Here is a 24,790-nt window from a genome sequence, read left to right on the forward strand (position 1 = left end):
TCATAAACCTTTATTAATAGTTCCAAGTTATCAGAAACTCCATATTTAATAAATAAGATATACTGTAATGGGAAAAATTTGGTGTATATAAAATATATTTAACAGTACTTGTTTTGAATTTATTTAATAAGTTGCTTTAGTATGAAATTAAAGCCCATATAATACCATAATCCTGCTTATTTGGATGGAGTAGTTACTAATAAAAACTTTTAATTCTCAGACTAAAAATATCTCTGTCCCTTAGAAGTCTACCTTTTACTGAACAATCTTTTAAGTAGTATATTTTGCCAATTTTATTTTCTGTGTGAGACATAGTTTTTTGTTATTGTTGTTTAATATTGTTATACAATGCAAACCTCTTTGTCTGGGTATAGCTTTTGCTTTAGTATTAACCCTAGGCTGTAAAATTGGCTTGGACTCTTATTTGACTGTAAGACTTCTCGGAGACAATATGGCTTTAGTAGTTAATTGGCTTGTATGAGACCGTAAATTTTAATCCTGGCTATCCTATTTCCTACCTATGTGACCTTGGCCAAGTAACTTAACTTCTCTAAATCTCAGTTTTCTTATTTGTAAAATAAATATATATACACACACACACACGTATATTTTACAAATAAGAATATATATGTATTCTTACCTCTTAAGATTATAATCGTCGAACTATAATGAATGTTGAAACTCTTCTTGTAATACTTGTTTGATTATTTTTATACACTTTGCAGCCTATTTATCAGTATTTTTTCTTTTTTAAATGTTTTATTGATTATGCCATTAAAGTTGTTCCATTTCCCCCCTTCATTCCCCTCCACCCTGCACACTCCCTCCCCTCCACTCCCCCCTTTAGTTCATGTCCATGTGTCACAAGTTCTTTAGATTCTATATTTCCCCTACTATTCTTGCCCCGCCCCCGTCTATTTTCTACCTACCGTCTATGCTACTTACTCTCTGTACCTTCTCCCCCTTCTCCCCCTCCCACTTTCCTGTTGCTAACCCTCCATGTGATCTCCATTTCTGTGGTTCCGCTCTTGATCTAGATGTCTGCTTAGTTTGCTTTTATTTTAAGTATGGTTGCTAATAACTGTGAGTTTGCTGTCATTTTACTGTTCATATTTTTTATCTTCTTTTTCTTAGATAAGTCCCTTTAACATTTCATAAAATAAAGGCTGGGTAATGATGAACTCCTTGGATTTGACTTTATCTGAGGAGCACTTTGTCTGCCCTTCCATTCTGAATGAAAACTTTGCTGGATAGAACAATCTTGGATATAGGTCTTTGGATTTCATGAGTTGGAATACTTCTTTCCAGCCCCTTCTAGCCTGTAAGATCTCTTTTGAGAAATCAGCTGACAGTCTGATGGGCACTCCTTTGTAGGTGACTGTCCCCTTATCTCTTGCTGCTTCTAGAATTCTCTCCTTCATTTTAATCTTGGTTAATGTAATTACGATGTGCTTTGGTGTGTTCTTGGGCCCACCTTCTTTGGGACTCTCTGAGCTCCCTGGACTTCCTTGAAGTCTTACTACCTTTGCCAGACTGGGGAAGTTCTCCTTTATTATTTGTTCAAATGAGTTCTACTTGTTGCTCTTCCTCTTCCCCTTCTGGTACCCCTATAACTCAGATGATGGAACATTTAAAGATGTCCTGGAGGTTCCTAAGCCTCTCCTCATTTTTTTGAATTCTTGTTTTTTCATTCTTTTCTGTTTGGTCATTTTTTTCTTCCTTCTGGTCCACTCGATTGATTTTAGTCCCAGTTTCCTTCCCATCACTGTTGGTTCCGTGTTCATTTTGCTTCATTTCACTTAGTGTATCCTTCATTTTTTCATCTAATTTGTGACTAAAATCAACCAGTTCTGTGAGCATCATGATCACCAGTGTTTTGCACTATGCATCTGATAGGTTGGCTATCTCTTGGTGGCTTAGAAGTATTGGCTCTAGGGCTTTGAGCTGTTCTTTTTTTAAAAAATTTTTTTAAATATTTTATTTATTTGTCTTTATAGTGGAAGGGAAGGAGGGAGGAAGAGAAACATCAATGTATGGTTGCTTATCGTGCACCCCCTGCTGGGAACTGGCCCCTGCCGGGAACTGGCATGCAACCCAGACATGTGCCCTGATTGGGAATCGAACCATGATCGTCTGGTTCACAGGCCCGCGCTCAATCCACTGAGCTACACCAGCCAGGGCTGAGCTGTTCTTCTTGAGCCATAGTATTTTGGTCTGTTTGTGCTACGTATGAGGGGCAGAGCCTTAGGTGTTCACCAGATGGGCCAACCCAGGTCGCTGGGTTGTGATGCTGTATGTGAGGGCGGGGTCAGAGAGGAGCAATGGTATTTGTTCTGCTCTCTCTCAGATTTCAGCCCCCTCTGCTGCTTCCCACAAGCAAATTGGGCCCATCTGGTGCTGGTTCCCAGATGTGGGCCTGTGCACCCTCCAGGACCCTGTGGGTCTCTCCAACAAACTCTCTGTGAGCCTGGGAGCCTCTTCCAGCACCTCGACCCCTGAAAGTTTTTCCAATTGGTACTTTTAGGCTTTAATTCCCATGGCTGGGGTACTGGATGCACGGTCTGTCTCACTGCTCGCTCCTTTGCCTGGTTTATCTGCATGTGAATGTGTGACTTCGGTCAGCCAGCTGCCTTGTGCCCTCACTGGGTCCACCCATTGCCACCCCACACCTGGGATCTGCCAACCACCGCCTGTGCACCTGGGTCGATCCGGCCGCTTTTTTCTACTGCGACCCTTCTCCACCAGCTGCTGACTCTGCCCCTTACTGGTCTGGATGAATGGTTCATTGTTGTCAGACTTCGGTACAGTTCAGTTTTCTCTCTGTTTTGGTTGTGTTCTGGTTTCTAAATCTTTGTTGTTCATAAACTTGGTTGTGCGAGGAGGTACAGTGTTTCCACCTACGCCTCCATCTTGGCTGGAAGTCTTTAAAAAAGTCCAGTTTTTTTTTTTTTTTTAAATGAGTCTTGGTATTTTTTAAATCCCTCCTGTACCAGAGCATCACATTTAATGAGAGAATGAGTTGGTTGGGTCAAAAATTGAAGTGAAGGTTTTTATACATATAAAATTAATCAGTACTTCTTGAGAAGGAATAACAGTGAATTCAAGGAGTGTGGCTCTGGAGTCCATCCTCTGGGGAGTTGCTGTATGGTAAGGCTCGCTTAAAACCTTTCACTCAGTTGGTTAAGAGCATTGTCCCTATATGCCAAGGTTGTGGGTTCCATCCCTGATCAGGGAACATACAAGAACCAACCAGTGAATACATAAATATATGTAACAACAAATCGATGTCTGTTTCTTTCTCTCTCTCTCAAAATCAATTTAAAATAATTTTTAAAAGTTAGAGGCCTATGGCATGACTAACCCTCCATGACCTGCTCGCCTAGGAATTTATGATCCAGTCACCTGTGAAGTTACTTTCTATAGAACCCCCTTTTTCCTCCACAGGAGGAAATGAGGTGGGAAGATTTGAGTGGACTTAAGCCATTGTAATGAATATTGTTTTGCTTTGAAGTAGAGAGCCACAGGATGGTTTTGAACAGGAGTGTAATGTGATATGACTGACTTTAGAAAGGGCTTCTTTACTGAGTCCTTCCTACCGTGGTGTTTATGTGTACAATTCAGGCACGTCTGGGAAGGTAGAAAAAATTACATCATCATTTTCACTAACTTCAAACAGAAATAGTATTCTCTTTTGTTGAAGATCAACATTTAAACTTGTAGAGAATTTTATAAGTTTATTTGAGCCAAACTGAAGACAGTGGCCAGGAAGCAAGATCTCAGATGCTTTGGAGAGGGGCAGTTTTGCAGTTTCTTTTATGTATTGGCAGTTAAGGGAATGCAAGAAAGATTACAGGAAGGTGGAATAAAGCAAGGCAGTTATTGAATTACAGGATAATTAAGGTTATGCGGTCTTTTGAGGGTGGTCATGCCTCTTCTGAAAAGAGGCATTTGAAAGGTATGTTTAGCTTAGATGCACAGAAACAGTTTTTTGCTTAAAACAGAGATAAACCTTTTGCTAAAAAGGTTACACACCTCAGGTGTGACGACCCACCAGGACCTGCCCAGTTTGGACTTTATGATGAGATCATCCTGAGAAGGTATCCATTGATTTCACCAGGCTCCCAAAGGAGTCTCCTCCTGCTCACAAAGAAACAAAATTCCCTGTGAGGGTTCCTTTGGTTGCTATAATAAGAATGGACTGGAAAGGAGGATGGAAAGAAAGAGTGGAAGGAGGAAGTTGAACCCGTAGTATTTGCTAACAGATTGAATGTGTGAGAGAAAAAGGAAGAATTGAAGATGGCTCCATGATTTTTGGTCTATGCAACTGGAAGGTTGGAGTTGCCAATTGCTGAAATTTTCTTTGAAATTATTAATAGATCTGTACTATTAAATATATCATAAAAATTTTAAACAGTAACATAAGGCTTATAAAAATATAAAAGTTACAAAGAATAAAAGAACCTGTTATCTGCCCTAGCTGGTATGGCTCAGTAGATTGAGCACTGGCCTGCAGACCGAAAGGTTGTTACTTTGCTTCCCAGTTGGGGCAACATGCCTCAGTTGTGGGCCAGTTTCCTGGTTGGGGGTGTGTGAGAGGTGACCGGTGTTTCTGTCCCACACTGATGTTTCGCTCTCTCGCTTTCTCCCTCCCTTCCTCTCTAAAAAAAGGAAATAAAATACCCTTTTAAAAAAGAACCCATAATCTTATTCCACATATAAACTGTATGAGATGAAATAGAGTATGTATATTTGTTAAAGATCAAAAGTTTGGTTTTGAACATAAATTGAGGTACTTGTTAGACACCTAAGTAAAACTCGGTGACTTGCTCTTTCCACTTACTATGACTTGGAATGCGCAGTCATTAGAAAGACTGAAGTGAACCATACATGGAAAGAGTTGGAACTTGTATTGTTTCTGAACATTCAAGTGTTTTATAGTGAGCATATATCCCCATGTGTTAGGTGACTCTAAAGTGAGAGGACCTTGTTTAAAAATATGACAGTGGCTACAGTACACAATTGCACAATTATGTGGTCATTAGGAAGAATGAGGTTTGCTCTGTGTATACCACCATGGAATATCTCTAAAAATTTACAGATAAAGTGAAAATGAGGGGAAGAATAGAATACATAGATAAGTGTGTCAGAATCATAGTGAATCTAGCAGTGTTTACGTTTAGAAAGAGAGACTGGATAGGCAAGAGGGCTCCCCACCTTTTTTTCTAAAGCAGTTAGTTACAGTTCTTTTAATTTTGTGATATATCTGGTATTATAGATATATTGATAACTTCAAAGACATTTTCAATATTTGAGAATATGAGTGTGAAATGAAGATAGCAAATTTTCTAAATAATATTATATTTATTATGAGTCAAATATTACACATACAGATATGACTAGAAGAAAAGATAAGGAGATATACTTCAAAATGTTAATAGTGGTCTTCTCTGGGTCATGGAATTTGAGGTGATATTTTAAAAATATTTTTCTTTAATTTCTTGTAGACTATGAGAAGACAACGAAATGAGGTTGTAGTTGAATTAAGGAAGGTAAGTCTGATTAATAATGGATACTTATAAGCAGCATTCTAATAGTATAGCATGTATAGAAGATATCAAATGTATGTAACTTGTTTCTTTTTCCTTGGAAAACTGGAAGATTTTAACTAAATTTCACAAGCCTTTGAAGTAGGCAAACTACAATTTGACCATTAGCAAAAAACATAGAAACAACCTGGCTGATATAGCTCAGTGGATTGAGCGCGCGCTTGGGAACCCAAAGATCGGGGTTCGATTCCCAGTCAGGGTACATGCCTGGGTTGCAGGCCAGTTCCCAGCGTGGGACGCACTAGAGGCAACCATACATTGATATTTCTCTCCCTCTCTCCTTCCCTTTCCCTCTAAAGATAAATAAATAAAATGTTTTTTAAAAAGCATAGAAACAAAATATCAGGTGGTTTTTTACTTCTGTAATTTGTAGTGATACATATAAATTGCAAGTCATAAGTATAGTTATACTAAATAGTTCTATTTATAGTAATAGTTACCCTGAAAGGAACCTGTTACTTATAAATATCATCAACTTTTCAAGTATTAAAGTAGTTGAGAATATATTTTTGAATTTGTCCCAAAGATTTTCAGTGAAATTCAAGTGGCCATTGGTTTTTATAAGGCAGTGTTGCTTTCTGTCTGATTTTTTAAATACCCAACCTTTGCTTTGACCTTTTTTTCGGGTGATAAAAAGAAGTTCTCAGATGATGTATAAAATGATTTAGTACTTTTAAATAAATATGGGTGTTTGATTCTGACTTAAACTGTTCACTCTTTTTAAATCAGTTTTTTCTGCTTTTTAGTTTGTTTTTATATTGCTTCTCGGCCTTTTGGCTAAGATCGAGTGTAGTTTGTTCTTACCTAGTTCACAGTTTATTTAAAATGTAGTATTTGGCCTTAAATTAGTGTTGCTTAAGTGTTTAATTCACAATTTGGTTTAATTTTCTACATTTGCATTTTATTTTAAGGTACTTTATATTTCAGTTTGTGGGCACAGGATAGCCTAAATACTTTTATGAAAGTATTTAGTTTTATTTAGTTAAAGTTCCTTTTTTTTCTTTCTTTTTCTTTTTCTTTTAAGAATAAAAGAGATGAACATCTCTTAAAGAGAAGGAACGTACCACATGAAGATATCTGTGAGGATTCTGATATAGATGGTGATTACAGAGTGGTAAGTTACTGTTATTTTGGCGACTTAAAACTACCGATGAATAGTTTACATGAATATGGAATTTTAAGCTGACTTTCTAACTTAGTTTTCTCTGTAATTTTTTTCCCAGCAAAATACCTCTCTAGAAGCTATTGTTCAAGTAAGTTCAGTCATTTTTTCCCTCTCTTCATTATATTTCTTGAACTTACTGATGATTGTGTATCTATATCAAAACTTTTAATTTTTACAGAATGCTTCAAGTGATAACCAAGGAATTCAATTAAGTGCAGTTCAAGCTGCTAGGTAAGTTAAATTTTGAGGATTTATTTAACTTTCATAGCTTATAATAGGAGTTCTGTTGTAGGGTTTCACTATATTCTAGTCTTGACATTCATTAAACTTTGATGACAAACAATACAGAATAGTCAGAAACCAACTGGATTTATTTACGTTACCCTCCGATTTAGAGTGTTAAAATTGGCGGCAGTGTTCTAAACTCACAAATACATTGAGACACAGGTGCTAGGGAAAAGTTGATCTGACAGGTTATTGGTGTAGACTAATTGGAAAACGTTATTTTAAAAGTTTTACCTTTTATTGATTAATAGGTTTAGTTTCATAAAAACTTAGATTGTTCAGATCCTGCCCATGTTGCTAATTCTCACAGTCCTCATATTGATCAAATAATAAATTGAGTTGAAAACTTAATGTAACAGTGTATAGGCAAGTAGACGTTAAGATTTAGCATTACAAACATTCCCACTCTCTTTTAAGGTAGGAGTACTACCTTATTCCTTAATATTTTGTATATTTCTGTTGTACAACCTATGCTCTCATATTTTATTTTATTTTTAATAAGGAGAGACTTTAAAAAAAATTTTTAAAGATAGATTTATTTGTTTGTTTGTTTGTTTGTTTGTTTGTAGGCACAGGGGAAGGGAGGGAGAAACAGAGGGAAAGAAACATTAGTGTGTGGTTGCCTCTCACACCCCCCCAACAGGGGACCTGGCCCACAACCCAGGCATATGTCCTGACTTGGAATCAAACTGGCCATCCTTTAGTTTACAGGCCGGTGCTCAGTCCACTGAGCCGCACCAGCCAGGACTGCTCTCATATTTTAAGGGAAGAAACATAAAAACTTATTACTGAGACCTTTGTGTTAAAAGATAGTTTGAGGATGACATGGTTGTATCATATACAATATAGTGGTTGCTTTATATATTTATAAATATAAGAATAACATCTGTGTTGTGGTTTGCAATAGGAAAGGCTTAAGCAAAAAGTCGATCCTACTTAGAGAATTTCAAACTTGAAGTTATGAAATTAGAGTGTTTAGCCCTCTGCAGGTAATAGAACTTCTTAGAGAGGACTGTTTTGTAGAAAGAAAATCACAAAATTTTTCACCTCTCAAAATGGCAAATTAATGTTTATAGGAAGAATGATTAAGAATTTGATACGTTATGCTTACCATTGTCAGAACTGATTATTTCATAGTTTTGGAGCAATTCTTCTCAGTATGAGTTCTGCAATATAATTAAATCCCTACGGCAGGGGTTCTCAATCTCCGTAGGAGATCCTGAGATAATTTCAGGGGTATACAGTATCAACCCTATTTTCAAAATAATTCTAAGACCTCATTTGCCCTTTCTCAGTGTGTTAATATTTACACTGATGTTGCAGAAGCAACTGTGGGTAAAACTGCTGGCAACTTAGCACAGATTGACTATGGCACAAAACTGATTTTACAGATACCTGGTGGATACTGCTTGTACTATTATGCACTCAAATAAAAAGTTTCTTTGAGTATGTCTTTAATGAAGTAGTAGAAAAAATTTTTTTTCAACATTTTATTTATTTCTTTTTAGAGAGAAGGGAATGGAGGGAGGAAAGAGGGGGAGTGAAACGTCAATGTGTGGTTGCCTCTACTGGGGTCGTCCCCTACTGGGGACATGGCCTGCAACCCAGGTGTGTGCCCTGACTGAATCAAACCCATGATGCTGTGGTTCACAGGCCCAAGCTCAGTCCACTGAGCTACACCAGCTAGGGCTTTAAAGAAAAAAAGAAATTTTAAGATTAAATCTTGTATTTCAATTAAGAAAGACTGGATTATTTCTTACTTTGTGCTAAGAATTGTGCCATGTGTTACAGAAAATACTATGAAAACACATGTGGCATAATTCTTGCCCTACAAGAAGTTTAGAGCCCGATTAGGAAGGCAGAACTATGTAAAAATAGTGATACTTAACATATTCTGTGTAAATATTTTTTAATAATTTAGAGAATTTAGAATTCAGGGAGATTACTGTGAAAACATAGAATTTGAAGTGGGCTTTGAGTACATAGAGTTCGAATAGATAGAAAAGAGGGCATCCCAAGCACAAAGAATAGGATGTGAAGGGCCTGAAAGTGCAATTGAAGTGGTGGGACAGAGAACTGACCTTTTGTTGAATTACAGAGAGTAATACTAGTTAGGTAAAAATGAAGCCAACTTTTGGAGTGGTTTAAAGTTAGGTATAGGAGTTTGCATTTATAAGGTAGTAAGTAAGTACCATAGGCATCACTTGGTTTATATAGGAGTATGATCTCATTAAGTTTTCTTGAACATTGAATTACTATATCAGTGCACAGGATTTTAAGTGGGTGATTTGGGTAGGCCACACTGAGGACTTAGTTTACCACATGTTGTAAGTAGGCACCAAGTTTTGTTGTTTTACCCTCTATAAGTGCGATGTACTTGGTAAACAACACCAAGTTTTGTTGTTTTACCCTTGTTCACCTTAGTATCTCCAGTATCTCTTTGGATATTTTTCTATGTATTGGTGTTCTTTAGAGGATGTTGTTGAGCTTATATGACCTTTGATTTGGTGTATACTGTAGGATGAAATACTGGACACTAGTATCAACTATACATTTGTATCAGCAGCCTACCTGCTTTTGTCCTTTTATCTATCACTATTGTGACCTGAGATGGATAATTTGGGATGTGTTGGTGACCTCTTAATTCCTTTGTTAGCAAGGTAAATGACATGAGGAAGGAGTCTGGCCACTTTTTTTCTCTGATCTCAAAAATTAAGTATAAAGGTAACACAAAAAAACAGTTGCTTTTTCATGTCATATTTGGGATTTTATTGAGGGAATAATATTAATATACTAATAAAGCAATGAAGTGTTAGGTCTACCTTATTTTCCCAATTATTAATCTATGAATTAATCCTTTAATAGAGAAATTGTATTATATAAACTTTAAAAGTAGCTTTTCAGAGAGAGTATTTGTGCCAAGTATTCAGACTTATTATAATCTCTGTATAAAATATGAATTTGAATTTAATTATCATATAATTAATGTGACTAAGTTTCACAGGGGATGTGTATATCTCTTACAGGAAGCTTTTGTCCAGTGATCGAAATCCACCAATTGATGACTTAATAAAATCTGGAATATTGCCTATTTTAGTCCATTGTCTTGAAAGAGATGACAAGTAAGTGCATTATTTTAAAAAATACTTTAAGATGTATGTCTTGCAGATGAGATTTTCTAGTAATTAGTTTGATCTTTAAATAAAAAAATGGTCCTACTAAATGGAGTTGAAAAGCCAAAGTAGGAAACAATGCAAGCTGTATTGATACCAGGAGATAAAGTGGAAGCCGAAGAGGAGCTTGAGAATGACGCATGTAATTTGCAGTCTTTGAAAACTGGCAAGAAATAGTTTGGCCAGATAGGTACTTGAGAAAACTCTTGGGGTAGTAATGTATAGGTATCTTTTTAAAGAGTTCTTACTAGAAATAAGGATACCTGAGCAGGTTGTACGCCTTTTACACTGAAGAGAAATTTTAAATAGTCATTGGAAATTTAACAGAAGTTCTGGATGCAGAGATACCTCTTGAAGCAAACTTTTAGTGTTTTCATAATGCTCTAGAAGGGAGGAAGGGTTGGTAGATATTTGGGCCAATGTCAAGTCTCTTCTGTTTAAAATTATTTGTTTTTTTATAGTCCTTCTTTACAGTTTGAAGCTGCGTGGGCTTTGACAAACATTGCGTCTGGAACCTCCGAACAAACTCAAGCAGTAGTTCAGTCCAGTAAGTTGGTTAACAGACAAAATTGTGATATATTTTTTAAAGATATTAGTAAAAATAGTCATTCTACTAAAAAGAATAAAACTATATACCATAAAAAATAGCTATTCAATAACATAAGATAGATGAAATAGGCCAACTACTGTTACTTGGATCCTCTTGTACTACTAACTGGCATTTCCTATTTCCAAAAATTCATTTGATTCAAAATGACATTTCCTAATTATAGTAGCAGATTATTACATTATTGTAATTAGACTTTATTTCTGGATATTATAGAAATAAAGGTGTATTTTTTCATACTGCCTCTGGGCCTGTTTTAATATTATTTCTATTATATGTTTCAAAGAAATCTTCTTTTGTAAGGTGGTCCTGTTCAAAGGATAACTTCACATTTTTTTATTGTTTTATAATAAGATTGTTTTTCTTTATTGTTTCAAGAGGTAAGAAATCATTATTGGAATTAATAACCTGAGTGTATTTTTTTTCATAAATACTACTTGATTCGTGTACCAAAGAAATAATTTTCTATGCACCTGCCAGAAATTAATTTTAAAGAAGCTACTTTTAAAATTCTTTTTTAGTGTATAAGCTGTTACACTTGTCTGAACTTGTTAAAATCTTAGGCACCAATTTCTACATGATTTTGAAGGGGAACAAAAGTGTTACCTGAGTAAACATTTCATTGTAGACACTTGTAATACTACGTAGAAAGGTATTAAGTCTTAATAAAACTGGTTTAATGTTGGGTTCAGATAGTTTTATTTTTACCCTTTTAGGGGTTTTGTTAATGTTTTGTATAGTTGATTATTCAGTAACTTTTTAAAGATTGTATTTATTTGTTTTTAGAGAGAGAGAAAGGGAGGGAGACAGAGTGGGAGAAAAATATCATTGTGTGAGGAAAACATTGATAGGTTGCCTCTCAGATGTCCCCAGCTGGGGACTTGGCCTGCAACCCAGGTTTGTGCCCTGACTGGGAATCACATCAGCAACATTTTCAGTTCATAGGCCAATGTTCAATCCACTGAACCATACCAGCCAGGGCTGACTATTCAGTAAATTTTATATAATCTCAAAACATCTTAATCCTGTACTCTTTTCCCTTTCTATTTATGTGCTCTTTAAAGATTAGAAAAGAGACCAAGAATTTGTTTTACCACTGCTAATCTGTCTTAATATACCAAAAATAATGCACAAATTATTAGTTTTTATTAAAAGTATGATTGAAATATATTTACTCAAATAGAATTTTTGAAGGAAGAAGAAGAATCATTTGTTCAGTGCAGTGTTCTGTTCACATACAAACCTTTCTGTGTTTCCTACCCTTAACAAAATTATTTCTGATTCAGAAAGTCTCAGATGGCACAGGAATCGCTGACCTAAGGATCTATGTAATATTATTCATGTGATATAATTCAAAAGTTAACTTTAACAGTTGGACTCTTTATTTTTTTAGTTTGAAGATAATGCTTAATCTATAAGGAATTAATCTTAAAATTAGAATTAAATTCAAATTTAATTGTGAATGAAATCTTATCAGCTTAATTTGACATTTGTGTGATAAAACTAATTTCGATACTAAGTAGTCTGCTAGTCAATTTTCCTCTACTGTTATTCTAATGAAAATTATATAATGAAGATATATTTCAAGTATTTTTTGATAGGTTTCTTTCTTTTGAGGTTTCAGGAAAAAAAACAAGATTGATTTTGCTTTCGATTATAGTATCTTCAAACTCGTTTTCCGTTTTATTGAGGTATAATTGACGTGTAACTGTTTAGACTTAACTGATCTTATGTTTTCCTCCTGCAGATGCTGTGCCACTTTTCCTGAGGCTTCTCCATTCACCCCATCAAAATGTCTGTGAGCAAGCAGTGTGGGCATTGGGAAATATCATAGGTCAGTCTTAAATTTGTGATAGTACTCCAGCAATTGTTATCATATACTATTGTAATGACTTCTAGTAGTTGAAAAGGAAAAATACTTTGTCTGTTTTACTAGTTTTTATGAAATAGTTTCCAAAAACTAAAGCTGTTTAGTTTAAGTAAACAAAATGAACATTTCAAAAAAGATTTTATTTATTTTTAGAGAGAGGGAGAGGGAAGGAGAAAGAAAAAGGGAGAGAAACATCAATGTGTGGTTGCCTCTCCGGAGCCCCCTACTCAGGACCTGGCCCATAACCCAGGCGTGTGCCCTGCCCTGGAATGGAACCCGTGACCTTTCGGTTCGCAGGCTGGAGCTTAATCCATTGAGCCACACTAGCCAGGACAAGAATTGTTTTTTAACTTGAGTATGCACTTCAACCAAACACAGAAATTGAGAAAACTATTTTCTAGTGTAGAACAGGAAAAAATATGGTGTCTGAACTGTATTGTATTTCTTGATGTTAAAATTTATTTTTGCCATAGATTTGTTATTGTTCTTACATGGAAATATCTCCTTTTAATTTGATATATCTCCTTTTTATCTCTTCTGGGGGACCAAAATGAAAGGCAAGGGATGGTTAGGGTTTCAATAATTATCAGTTTTCAGGAGGCAGAATTTGTCTGTAAACTTTCCTTGGCCACAAATACAGTATGGTACAAATGTAGGTTTATAAAGTGAGTGTGTAAAAGAGTTTATTCTTATTATTTATTGTATTATCGACGATATGAACAACTGTAAACCTACTTTTGCCCCACCCTGTATTTCTATCAGGAATACTGTCATTTGTGTATCGCAGGTTCCTTGCTCCTGCTTTTAATACCAAATTTTAGATTTAAAACTATTACTGCAGCATCTTGGTCTTTGATTTTTAGTTCCAGTGACATTGTAAAGTTAATTAGCATACATGGATACAAAAAGAACAAGCTTTTTATCTACAAATATTATAGGGCAAGGAAAAGTGTTTTCACTTATAGAATGTAATACTTCATCATGGCTTTCCCCCTGAAATTACAGTGCCACTCTCGATAGAGAATTTAAACTTGGCAGTTGTCTAGCACAGTGATTTTCACACTTTAACCTGTTAACAGAATCCTGTTTATTCTAAAACAGAATCAAACACAGTTTGGCTTGTTAAAACACACAGTCCTGTACCTGCATATTTTCTATTTCAATAGATCTGAGATAGAACTCAATTGGGGTTGGTTCTCCCCAGCCTACCCTCTTTTTTTCTTTACTTAATTTTCTGAGTACATAGAGTAATTTATAGTTAATACTCGTTTCTCTCTCTCTCTCTCTCTAAAAGTCAATAAATAAAAAATTTAAAAAATCAATTTGTTTGACTCATTTGTGCGTTTAGTGGTTGATTGTTTTATGTGCCCTTACCAAGGATTTGAACCCACAACCTTGACGTATTGGGACAACATTCTAATCAACCGATCTACCTGGCCAGGGCTATAGTTAATACTCTCAATGCTCTGATATTGGTTCATCAGTATAAATTCTACAAATATTTTATCTCTAATAGCAAAATATTTTAAAGACTCCTTAGGCTTCTAGTGTTTAGATGGTATAAAATATTTTATAGAATATGTGAATAATGTGCTAAAATTAACTGAGTACTTTATGTTACTTCTCTTGACTCAGACTGAAAACGTGAACTTGGTTATTATTATCCTACAACATTTATATAAAACTAAATAGTATAACTGGTTAAAATACAGAAAGCAGCATATTGAACCCAGCACTTTGGTTTTTGAATGCTTATTATCAGCATATTTTATTGACTTAACAAATCCTTCTTCCAACAGGTGATGGGCCACAGTGTAGAGATTATGTCATAAGTCTTGGAGTTGTGAAACCTTTACTTTCCTTCATAAGTCCATCTATTCCTATAACATTCTTAAGAAATGTTACTTGGGTTATGGTCAACTTATGTCGGCACAAAGACCCACCACCCCCAATGGAAACCATTCAGGAGGTAAACCAGTGTTTTTTGTTTTTGTTTTTAAACTAAAGTAGGTATCATTGTATGTATGTATTTATCTACATATATTTTAAAACTCGTCTGTTTCTCTCTTTAGATTCTTCCAGCTCTTTGTGTTTTAATTCATCACACAGACGTAAATGTGAGTAAATGCTTCATATTTTTATGTGTGTGTATGTTTGCATGTATCTTAGGGCTCCCCCGTGACACAGGGGCTAAAAGGTTACACTGGACATCATGTCAGTGTACTCTTCAGATTTTTGCATTTCAAGAGCTGTAATACATAGTTTGGCATTTCTGTATTTACTGTGTTTACCTACATCATTAAATGTAATTTCAATTAAAAAGTCAAGCCTCCTATTTTAGTCTGAACAATAATGTACACACATATCAATCAGTGTTTTGGAACTTACATTGAAAGCTCTTTAATTGTTCACCTTTTTATGGAAGCACTCATTTTTAAAATTTTTATTTATTTATCTTTAGAGGGGAAGGGAAGGAGAGAGGGAGAGAAATATCAGTGTATGGTTGCCTCTCGTGAGTCCCCTGCTGGGAACTGGCCTGCAATCCAGGCATGGGCCCTGACTGGGAATCGAACCACGATCGTGTGGTTCGCAGGCCTGTGCTCAATCCACTGAGCTACTACACCAGCCAGGGCTATCGAAGCTCATTTTGATAGCCTGGCCACTAAGAGAACCCATACACCAGGTATTTTTGGTTTTTTGGAAGATGAAAAAAAGAAGTATTTAGACTTATAAACTTTATATTCATATACATAACTCCAGACTATGAACATGATTTGCTCTTCAGTTTTGTTTTTACTCTTATTTCTCCTTATATAGTGACCTTGGTAGTGGCTTCACTTGGTATAGAGAAGTATAGAGATCATTCTTGATCTCTAGACAACAAGAAAAATAATCAGTGCAAGACTAGATTTTAAACACAATAAATATGTCATACTCTTTCTTACTAATACAGATGGCAAAGGAAAAAACAACCCAAGAAGTATAAATGAGGCGGAAAACTGTCCTGACTGCTCCTAAAACCAGTGTAGCCTTAAGTATATTAGAAAAGCTAGAAATAGCCCTGGCCAGTGCAGCTCAGTGGATTGAGTGTCATCCTATGGACCAAGGGGTTGCTGGTTCCCAGTCAGGGTACATGCCTGGGTTGCGGGCCAGATCCCCCAGTGTGAGGAGTGCAAGAAGCAACCACACGTTGACGTTTCGCTCCTTCTCTTTCTCTCTCCTTTCCCCTCTCTAAAAATAAAATAAAATCTTTTTTAAAAAGCTATAAATATACATAATGGGTAAAGGAAATCACATGGATAAAATACATAGCAACAATCAGAAACTTGTGTGTTTCCTTAAAAAACAATTTGGTATAACCAGTGTTTGATAAGCTGTTCAATTCCTTTACAGTTTCTAGGGTAATACTGTTTTGCCAGGATCTCTCTAAAACGTATGGAACAAATTAAACTTAGAATTATACTACATCAAGCAGTGACATAATGTACAAAACTCATTAGATGAATGAGTTTACTTTAATGGTATTTTTTGTAACTCCAGATAGTCTAGGATCTTTAAAAAATATATAAGCAATTTTTGGTTTTGCCTCCTTATAGCCAGAGGCTTTGATAAAATTATAAATGATACAAAAACAAAGATGTGGCTGATATAAAATGACAGGTGTGGCTCAGGGAGACACCTTGCAAAGCAAAAAATTGTGTGCTCATTCCTGGTTGGAATCCCATAGGTGTTTCTCTCTTACATTAATGTTTCTCTCCTCCTCTTTCTCCCTCCCACCCATTCTCTATAAATATGTAGATCCATACATACACATGAGGGGGGACCCCCAAAAAACCGGAATTATCTTCTGGAGGGGCAAGTCTCTTGTAGTACAGGCTTCCCGCACTAGGTGAATGTTTTAGGACCCCATCTGTATCAGTGTACCAGCTGGCATTGTAAGAGGCTGTGTTCAGCTTCAGTGAATGAAGACACTTGCAATGCATTTGCCCATTTCATGGTTGGTGATTTATGAGTGAACCTGCCCATACCGCACTGCGTATTCAGCAGTTTTTGACCAAAAATGGCATGACCCCCATGCCCCACCCTCTATTCACTCAATCTTTCCCTGAGCAACTTTTTATTTTTGTTTCTCTGGATGAAAAAAATCTTCAAAGGGAAATGATTTTTTGCCAGTGTGGAAGAGATGAAACAAAAAAAAATGGCAGAAATACTAAAAGACATCAGAGTTGACAAGTTCAAAAACTGTTTCGAGCAGTGCAAAAAAATGTCTCCATAGGTGTATTGCAAAATGGAAAGTACTTAGAAAGTTACTGAAGTTTAAACGTGTAAGAAAAAATATACAACTTTTTATAAATTCTGGAAGTCTTTTGGTGCTGACTCCTGTGTGGATGGGCTTGTGTACGTTCTAGGACCCTGTGGGTCTCTCCAACTAACTCTTCATTCATAGATAGATAAACAGATTTTGTTTTCAAACACAAAACAAAAACAGATCACTTCCGGCCAAGATGGAGGCATAGGTAGACACACTGTGCCTCCTCGCATAACCAAAAGAGGGACAACAATTTAAAAACGAAAAACAACCAGAACTGACAGAAAATCGAACTGTATGGAAGTCAGACAACCAAGGAGTTAAAGAAGACACACTCACCCAGACCAGTAGGAGGGGTGGAATCGGGCAGCCGGGGCAAAGAGGACTCACTGGTGGGCTGGGGTGGGCTGGGGTGGGCAAGGTGGTTGCTGGCAGGCTGGTGAGGCAGTGGATCGTGGAGTGGGTAGTCCACATTCCCACACAGATAAACCAGGAAGAACAAATGAGGAGCAAGACAGACCTTAGAACCCCCCTCGTCCCAGCTTAAGGAAATAAAGCCTCAAACCACTGATTGAAAACACTTGTGGGGGTTGAGGGGGCAGCAGGAGAAACTCCCAGCCTCACAGGAGAATTAGTTGGAGAGACCCACAGGCTCCTAGAACGTACACAAGCCCATCCACACAGGAGTCAGCACCCAGAAGGGCCCAATTTGCTTGTGGGAAGCAGGGGAAGTGACTGAAAGCTGGCAGAGAGCAGAGCAAGCGCCATTGTTCTTCTTCAGACCCCTCCCCCACATACTTCACAAAGGAGCAACACAGGTTGCCACATCCTGGTGAACACCTAAGGCCCCGCCCCTTACACGTAGCAGGCACACTAAGACAAAAAAAAATGGCCCAAATGAGAGAACAGATCAAAGCTCCAGAAAAAATACGACTAAGTGACAAAGAGATAGCCACCCTATCAGATGCACGGTTCAAAACACTGGCAATCTGGGTGGACACAGAATTAGTTGAATATGGTCACAAATAGAGGTAAAAAAGAAGGCTATGCTAAGTGAAATAAAGGAAAATGTACAGGAAATCAACAGTGACAGGAAGGAAACCAGGACTCAAATCAATGGTGTAGACCAGAAGGAAGAAAGAAACATTCGACCAGAACAGAGTGAAGAAACAGGAATTCAAAAACATGAGGAGAGGCTTAGGAACCTCCAGGACATCTTTAAATGTTCCAACATCCAAACGATCCAAATCACAGCGGTGCTGGAAGGAGAGGAAGACTAAGAAATTGAAAACTTATTTGAACATAAAATGTAGAACTTCCCCAATCTGGCAAAGGAAACAGACTTCCAGGAAGTTGAGGAAGTTCAGAGTCTCAAAGAAGTTGGACCCAAAGAGGAACACACCAAGGCACGTCATAATTGCATTACCCAAGATTAAAATGAAGGAGAGAATCTTAGAAGCAACAGGAGAAAAGGAGAAAGTTACCTACAAAGGAGTTCCCATCAGACTGTCAGCTGATTTCGCAAAAGAAACTTTATAGGCAAGAAAGGGCTGGAAAAAAGTATTCCAAGTCATGAAAGACAACGACCTACATCCAGGATTGCTCTATGCAGCAAAGCTTTCATTTAGAATGGAAGGGCAGATATAAAGTGCTTCTCAGAGAAGGTCAAGCTAAAGGAATTCATTACCAAGCCCTTATTTTATGAGATGTTAAAGGGACTTATCTAAGAAAAACAAAGTAAAAAATACGAACAGTAAAATGACAAAAAACTCACAGCTATTTACAACTGAACCTTAAAACAAAAGAAAACAAACTACGGGAACAGAACAACAGAACCACAGGAATGGAGATCAGATAGAGTGTTATTGTGGGGGAGTGGGAGGTGGGGAAAGGTACAGAGAATAAGTAGCATGAATGGTAGGTAGAAAAGAGGGAGAATAGTATAGGAAATGTAGAAGCCAAAGAACTTAGGACACATGGACATGAACTAAAGGCGGGGAATGTGGGTGGGTGTGCAAGGTGGAGGGAAATGAGGGGGGCAAATGGGACAACTGTTAACAGCATAAGCAATAAAATAAACTTAAAAAAGAAACTTTCGCCGTGGCTGGCATAGCTTAGTGGTTTGAGCCCGGGCTGCAAACCAAAGGGTCACCAGTTCAATTCCCAGTTAGGGCACATGCTTGGGTGGCAGGCCAGGTCCCCCAGTACCGGGCATGAGAGAAACACTTAAGTTGTGATTGGTAAACTTACCATGGAATATTAAATTTGTTACAAAAAGTATATATGAGATTCTCTTTGATTTAAATTGTGATTTTGATGAGCTCTATGTGTATGAATTCTGTCATTTTGTGTTTTATTTTTACATTAAAAATATTTGTAGAACTTTCTTAAACTACCGAAAGGAGCAATGGCAAAGTGATAGATATATCCTCTTCCTAGGAGATTGTTGGATGTTTTAAACATAACATTGGTTTAGAATTTAAAAGGTTTCAGAGTTCTCTGGCTTGTCTCTTGACAGAGTCCCTATTTCATAAAAGCTCGGCAAGTTCCAGGAACAATTTTTATTCCTGTGTCATAGTCAGTCAACTGTATTATGTATGTAGTGGTTTAACAATTGTTTGTCATACTTCCTTCTGGCCATAACCTCTAATTAGGACTTAAATACAAAAAAGATGAAACACAATGAATGGCCAGGTATAGTTTGAAATTATAATTTATTAATATAAGGTGTAGGGGTTATCTCTCTTTTTTTCTTTTTTAATCTAGAAGGTAGTTTTTTGACTGTTGCTCTCACAGGTTGCTTTTAATGTCTTACCCTATAGTTACGGGAGACTTCCACTGTTTGGAAAGTTGCCTCTGGTTTTATAAGGCAAAGCAAACTGATTGGGAAAGATGAAAATACTATAATCCTAATACTGGAGTATTGGCTTTAGACATACCTACATGGTAGTGATAATACTAGAGAACACCTTGAATATATCCATCTAGCCCAGATGTTTGGAACTGCCATGTATTCCTTCCAACTATATATACTTACTACAGTATCCTTAGACCTATTGTCCTTCAGCCTGAGCATTTGGTAAAAAGAATGTCTTTTTCTTCTCTTTTACGTGATATGTAGTGTTTTCATATCTTAATGAATTAAGATTGGATCCTAATCTGTGATAGGGATGGGTCATAATTAACCTAAACATTCTGAATATGACCCAAAGATATATTTAGTTGGTACCTACATTCAAAGATGATGATATTTAGTGTAACAAAGATTAAGACTCGAGTTAACTGAGGTGAGAAAAAAAGAAAGACCAAAATAGGACAATCATAGATTAGTAGTCTGTATGGTTAAGAATTATTAAAATGAGAAAATATTTTAAAGCTATTTGAATTTTTGTTTTATTTATTAGATATTGGTAGATACAGTCTGGGCCCTCTCTTACCTTACTGATGCTGGCAATGAACAGATACAGATGGTAATAGACTCTGGAATAGTCCCTCATTTGGTTCCCCTGCTCAGCCACCAGGAGGTTAAAGTTCAGGTGAGTTTGTTGATAAAAATGTAAGTTTTTCTTATCACTAACTGCTTTAAGATAACATTCAAAAATGGACAATGAAATAGAATCAGGAGTCCAAAAATAAGCCCATACATTTATGATCAATTGATTTTCAACAAGGGTGCCAAGAAAATTCAGTGAGCAAAGAGAAGTCTGTTCAACAAATAATGCTGAGACTATAGGATCTCCATATGTGAAAGAATGAAGTTGATGCCCTGGATGGGTGACCCAGTTGGTTAAAGTGTCATTCTGTACACTTCAGTACACTGAAAAGGTTGCAGGTTCGATTCCTTGTTGGGGCACATACTGAGGTTTGATTCTGGTTGACCCATAGGACGCAGTCAGAATAAAACAGACTTGTATCTAAAATATAGGAACAACTCCTTCAACTCAACAATAAAAAGACAAATAACAATTTAAAAATGGACAGAATATTTAATTAAATACAGTTTTCCCAAGAGGACATACAAATGGTTAATAAGCACATAAGATGTTCAACATTATTAATAATTAAGAAAATGTAAATCAAAGCCACAAGGAAATAGTACTTCATATCCACCAGGATGGCTATAATTTAGAAAAAATAACAGTAACAGGTGTTTGCAAGGATGTAGAGAAAGTGGAATCCTCATACCCTGCTGTTGGGATTTATAAAATGTTTCAGTCTCTTTGGAACATAGTTTGACATTAACTCAAAGTATTAGACATAGGGTTGTTATGTGACTGAGCAATTTCTCTCTCAGGTATGTACTTAAGAGAACTGAAAACACATTTTCAGATTACAAACATATACACAAATGTTCATAGCAGTATTACTCTTAATAGCCAAAAAGTGTAAGCAATCCAAATGTCCATCAACTAACAAATGGTTAAATAAAATAAGGAATGTCCATGTAGGGCAAATTATTTAGCGACAAAAAGGATTAAAATACTGATACATGCTACAACATGGGTGGACCTTAAAAGCATTATCTTAAGTGAAAGAATCCGAATCAAAAGACCATCTGCTGTTTTCTTCCAGTTATATGAAATGTCTAGAATAGGCAAATCCACAGGAACAGGCATAATGTATTTGCCAGCAACCTGGGAGCAAGGGCAATGGGAATTACTGCTAATGGATCCAGATACCCTTCTCTGGGGTGATGAAAATGTTCTAGAATTATATACTAGCTATAGTTGCACAACTTTAAATATACTAAGAACAACTAAATTGTGCACTTTGAAAGGATGGATTTTATTATATAAAGTATATCTCAATTTTTTTAAAAAACGTGTGGTTTATATTGTAGAAGGAAAAATTAGCCAAAAAATCTTTACTGTAACTAAAGAGAATAATTGATAATTCAAATTCATATGAATAGTGAAATCTCATATATTAAGCAGATTCCTGCTTTCCTCCCAGAAGACACCATGGTTTTGTTAACTTAGTGAGACACTAAACCTAAAATGTGAAGTAGTACTGCCTTTCCCTGGCTGGGTAGCTTAATTGCTTAGAGCATTGTCCTGATACACCAAGATTGTGGGTTCAGTCCCTGGTCAGGGCACATACAAGAAGCAACCACTGAATGCATAAATAAGTGGGACAACAAATTGATGTGTTTTTTCCTCCTCCTCTTCCTTCCTCTCTCTCAAATCAATGTGAAGGACTGTATTTTTTTGGACTATAAGATTCATCCCCCCCCCCCCAAAATTTGGGAGGAATAATGGTTAATTCTACTTTTGAGCTCTGTTTACATTTACATTGGTGAAATATTATGTTATTTATGTTATTAGATATTTCACCACATTTTTTGCGTCAAAATTTTTCCCTATTTTTCTGTAAAACCTAGGTGTGTCTTGTGGTCCAAAAAATATGGTACTGCCTTCTTTTATGGCCCTAATTATTATCTAAAATTATCCCTCTTATTTATTTATTTACTGATTGCTATAGTAATATAAGCTTCATAAGACCTGGAGTTTGTGTCCTGTTCACTTCCTATTCGCTCATCTGTTTCTAAGTCAGTGTCTAACACAGCTGGTTCAAAAAGAATTAGATTGACATGAATGAATGAACAAATGAATGAATGAATCTATCTTTCATAACCTGCCTAACAGACATCTCTGATAAGAAGGAGTATCTCACATAGAATAGCATTTCATTACATCGTTTTATGTTTCAGACTGCTGCACTTCGAGCTGTGGGCAACATCGTCACTGGAACTGATGAGCAAACACAAGTGGTTTTGAACTGTGATGCTCTGTCACATTTCCCAGCACTTCTGACACATCCCAAAGAGAAAATTAATAAAGTAAGTATTTTTAATTATTATTTAATAAAGATATACAAAATGTTGCTAGTTTTCATTTGTAAAGTCAGGGACTCAGAACTGTCTATAGTATTACTAATATAAACTGTCATTTAGACGTCAAGAGAACATAAAATATTTTACTGTTTATAACATGGATTAGCATGATTTTCTCTGAATAAATAAATTACAAACTGCAAATTTGGCTCTTTTGGAAATGATGAAATAAAGATAATTGGGTGCCGAATGTTGTGTGATTGGAAATTTTTCATTTCTAAGTTAAGTAGTTAACCTAGGTTTAATATTTTATAGATAGTTAATAGAGTGTGTGTGGGTGTGTGTGGGTGTGTGTGCTTGTGGAGGCTATGGAAAGGGGGCACTGACTGGTGGTGCTGATATTGGAGTGCATCTGAGGCTGTTGTAGACGTACATGGGTTATTGATTACAACATTGCCAGTGATTATAACCCAAGAACAGCTCACCTAAGTAGCCTAGCACCCTAAAATCTTTAACAGGTTCATTAAACATGGTCCTGTGATCTGATCCAAAAGAGTCTACAGCACACTAGCTAATACTAATAGTTTTACAGTGAAACTTGTTTACTAGTTTCATAAAATAGAGAAGATGTTTTCCTTTAGTAAGTTGATAAATCTATTAAGTTTGATAAATTTGAGTAATGTCCCACATAGGATATTGAGTAGATATTTTGCCTTGTTTCATGCTAATGATGCTTTAAGTGTGCATTTATTTATGAAACTTACAAAAAAAAAAAAAAAACCTTGTAATCTTGGCTAAAGTAACTCTGCTATGGTACAAAGAGATCATTATGGTAGACCAGTAAAGGGATCAAACATCTGCTGCGTCTCTGGTTTTCGAAAGACTTGGTGCAGTAAATGATTATTTACAAATAAACGTATTAATATAAACCACCATTTTATTTTTTCATGTCAATTATCATGGATAATTGAGATCTATTTACTTTGGCTAGGACTCAGTCAGAATAGAGAGTAAAGCACATTATGTGAAGGGGATGCTGAATCTTGTTTACAATAGTTTTAGGACTTGCATTTGTGTTACAAATTGTTCCTTAGTTTTTTGTTCAACCAATTTTCTTTTGAGTCTTAGTGTTTACAAAATTGTTTTCAAGAATTTTCTGTAAGGGATTAGTTCATTATGACTTGGATTGGGACAATTAGCAATTTGTCCACAGAAAATATGAAAACGGATAGAGGAGTTGAGATTCCTAAAATTTATATTATGGAACTCACTCCATAATAAAATCATTCAGACATTGTAGTAAACGTGTTTTTTCTTAGTTCAGATGCAAATTGTATTGTTTAATGAGAAATATTGAAGGAGTCTCGTTCTACAGGAAGCAGTGTGGTTCCTCTCGAACATCACTGCCGGAAACCAGCAGCAGGTTCAGGCAGTGATCGATGCCAATCTCGTCCCAATGATAATACACCTTTTGGATAAGGTAAGAAAAATCATCTTTTATATATCTGAGTAAAAGTAAAGGGATGTAAATTTAACAAATTATGTGAATATATACTTCTTATTTAATTAAAACCTATACAGTTGGCATAAATGCTATACCAAAGTGGTATTAATGTTAAAACTTCCAAACCCAGAAGTTTTTAAGTACAAGAAACATTTCTTTTTAGGAACCCCTGGCCCTTCTGTACCATTCTTTTATTAGAAATACTATTACCCTGAGATTTATTAAACATTCATATTATTAATACTGATATACATGGTTAGGTATTATGCTGAACACTTTAAATATATTACTTCATTTAATACTGTTGCTCTGAGGTTAAGAATTATCCCCATTGGACAGTTGAAGAAACTGTGGTATAGACAAATAAATTACCCAAGATTAAACTGCAAGTAAGTGTGGTATTTCATCATATGCTATATCATACTTATATTAATGTTT

The 24,790-nt window shown here is 36.0% G+C and overlaps 1 protein-coding gene and 1 non-coding gene across 2 annotated transcripts in view; both read left to right on the forward strand.

Moving 5' to 3' along the window:
- KPNA4 (karyopherin subunit alpha 4) overlaps positions 1-24,790 on the forward strand; it is a 66,741-nt gene that overhangs the window by 27,091 nt on the left and 14,860 nt on the right. Inside the window, exons 2-13 of the mRNA XM_037046636.1 lie at positions 5,505-5,549; positions 6,631-6,720; positions 6,830-6,859; positions 6,950-7,002; positions 10,083-10,178; positions 10,691-10,776; positions 12,584-12,670; positions 14,506-14,675; positions 14,779-14,823; positions 20,420-20,551; positions 22,726-22,854; positions 24,224-24,328. Of these exons, the coding sequence (XP_036902531.1) occupies positions 5,505-5,549; positions 6,631-6,720; positions 6,830-6,859; positions 6,950-7,002; positions 10,083-10,178; positions 10,691-10,776; positions 12,584-12,670; positions 14,506-14,675; positions 14,779-14,823; positions 20,420-20,551; positions 22,726-22,854; positions 24,224-24,328 (1,068 nt within the window). The remainder of the gene's footprint in view (positions 1-5,504; positions 5,550-6,630; positions 6,721-6,829; positions 6,860-6,949; positions 7,003-10,082; positions 10,179-10,690; positions 10,777-12,583; positions 12,671-14,505; positions 14,676-14,778; positions 14,824-20,419; positions 20,552-22,725; positions 22,855-24,223; positions 24,329-24,790) is intronic.
- LOC118987548 (small Cajal body-specific RNA 7) lies at positions 23,064-23,399 on the forward strand. Its single transcript, XR_005066600.1, has one exon.

Source organism: Sturnira hondurensis, unplaced genomic scaffold (genome assembly GCF_014824575.4).
Source record: "Sturnira hondurensis isolate 20B ecotype Veracruz unplaced genomic scaffold, ASM1482457v3 Scaffold0005279, whole genome shotgun sequence".
Lineage (NCBI taxonomy): Eukaryota > Metazoa > Chordata > Mammalia > Chiroptera > Phyllostomidae > Sturnira > Sturnira hondurensis.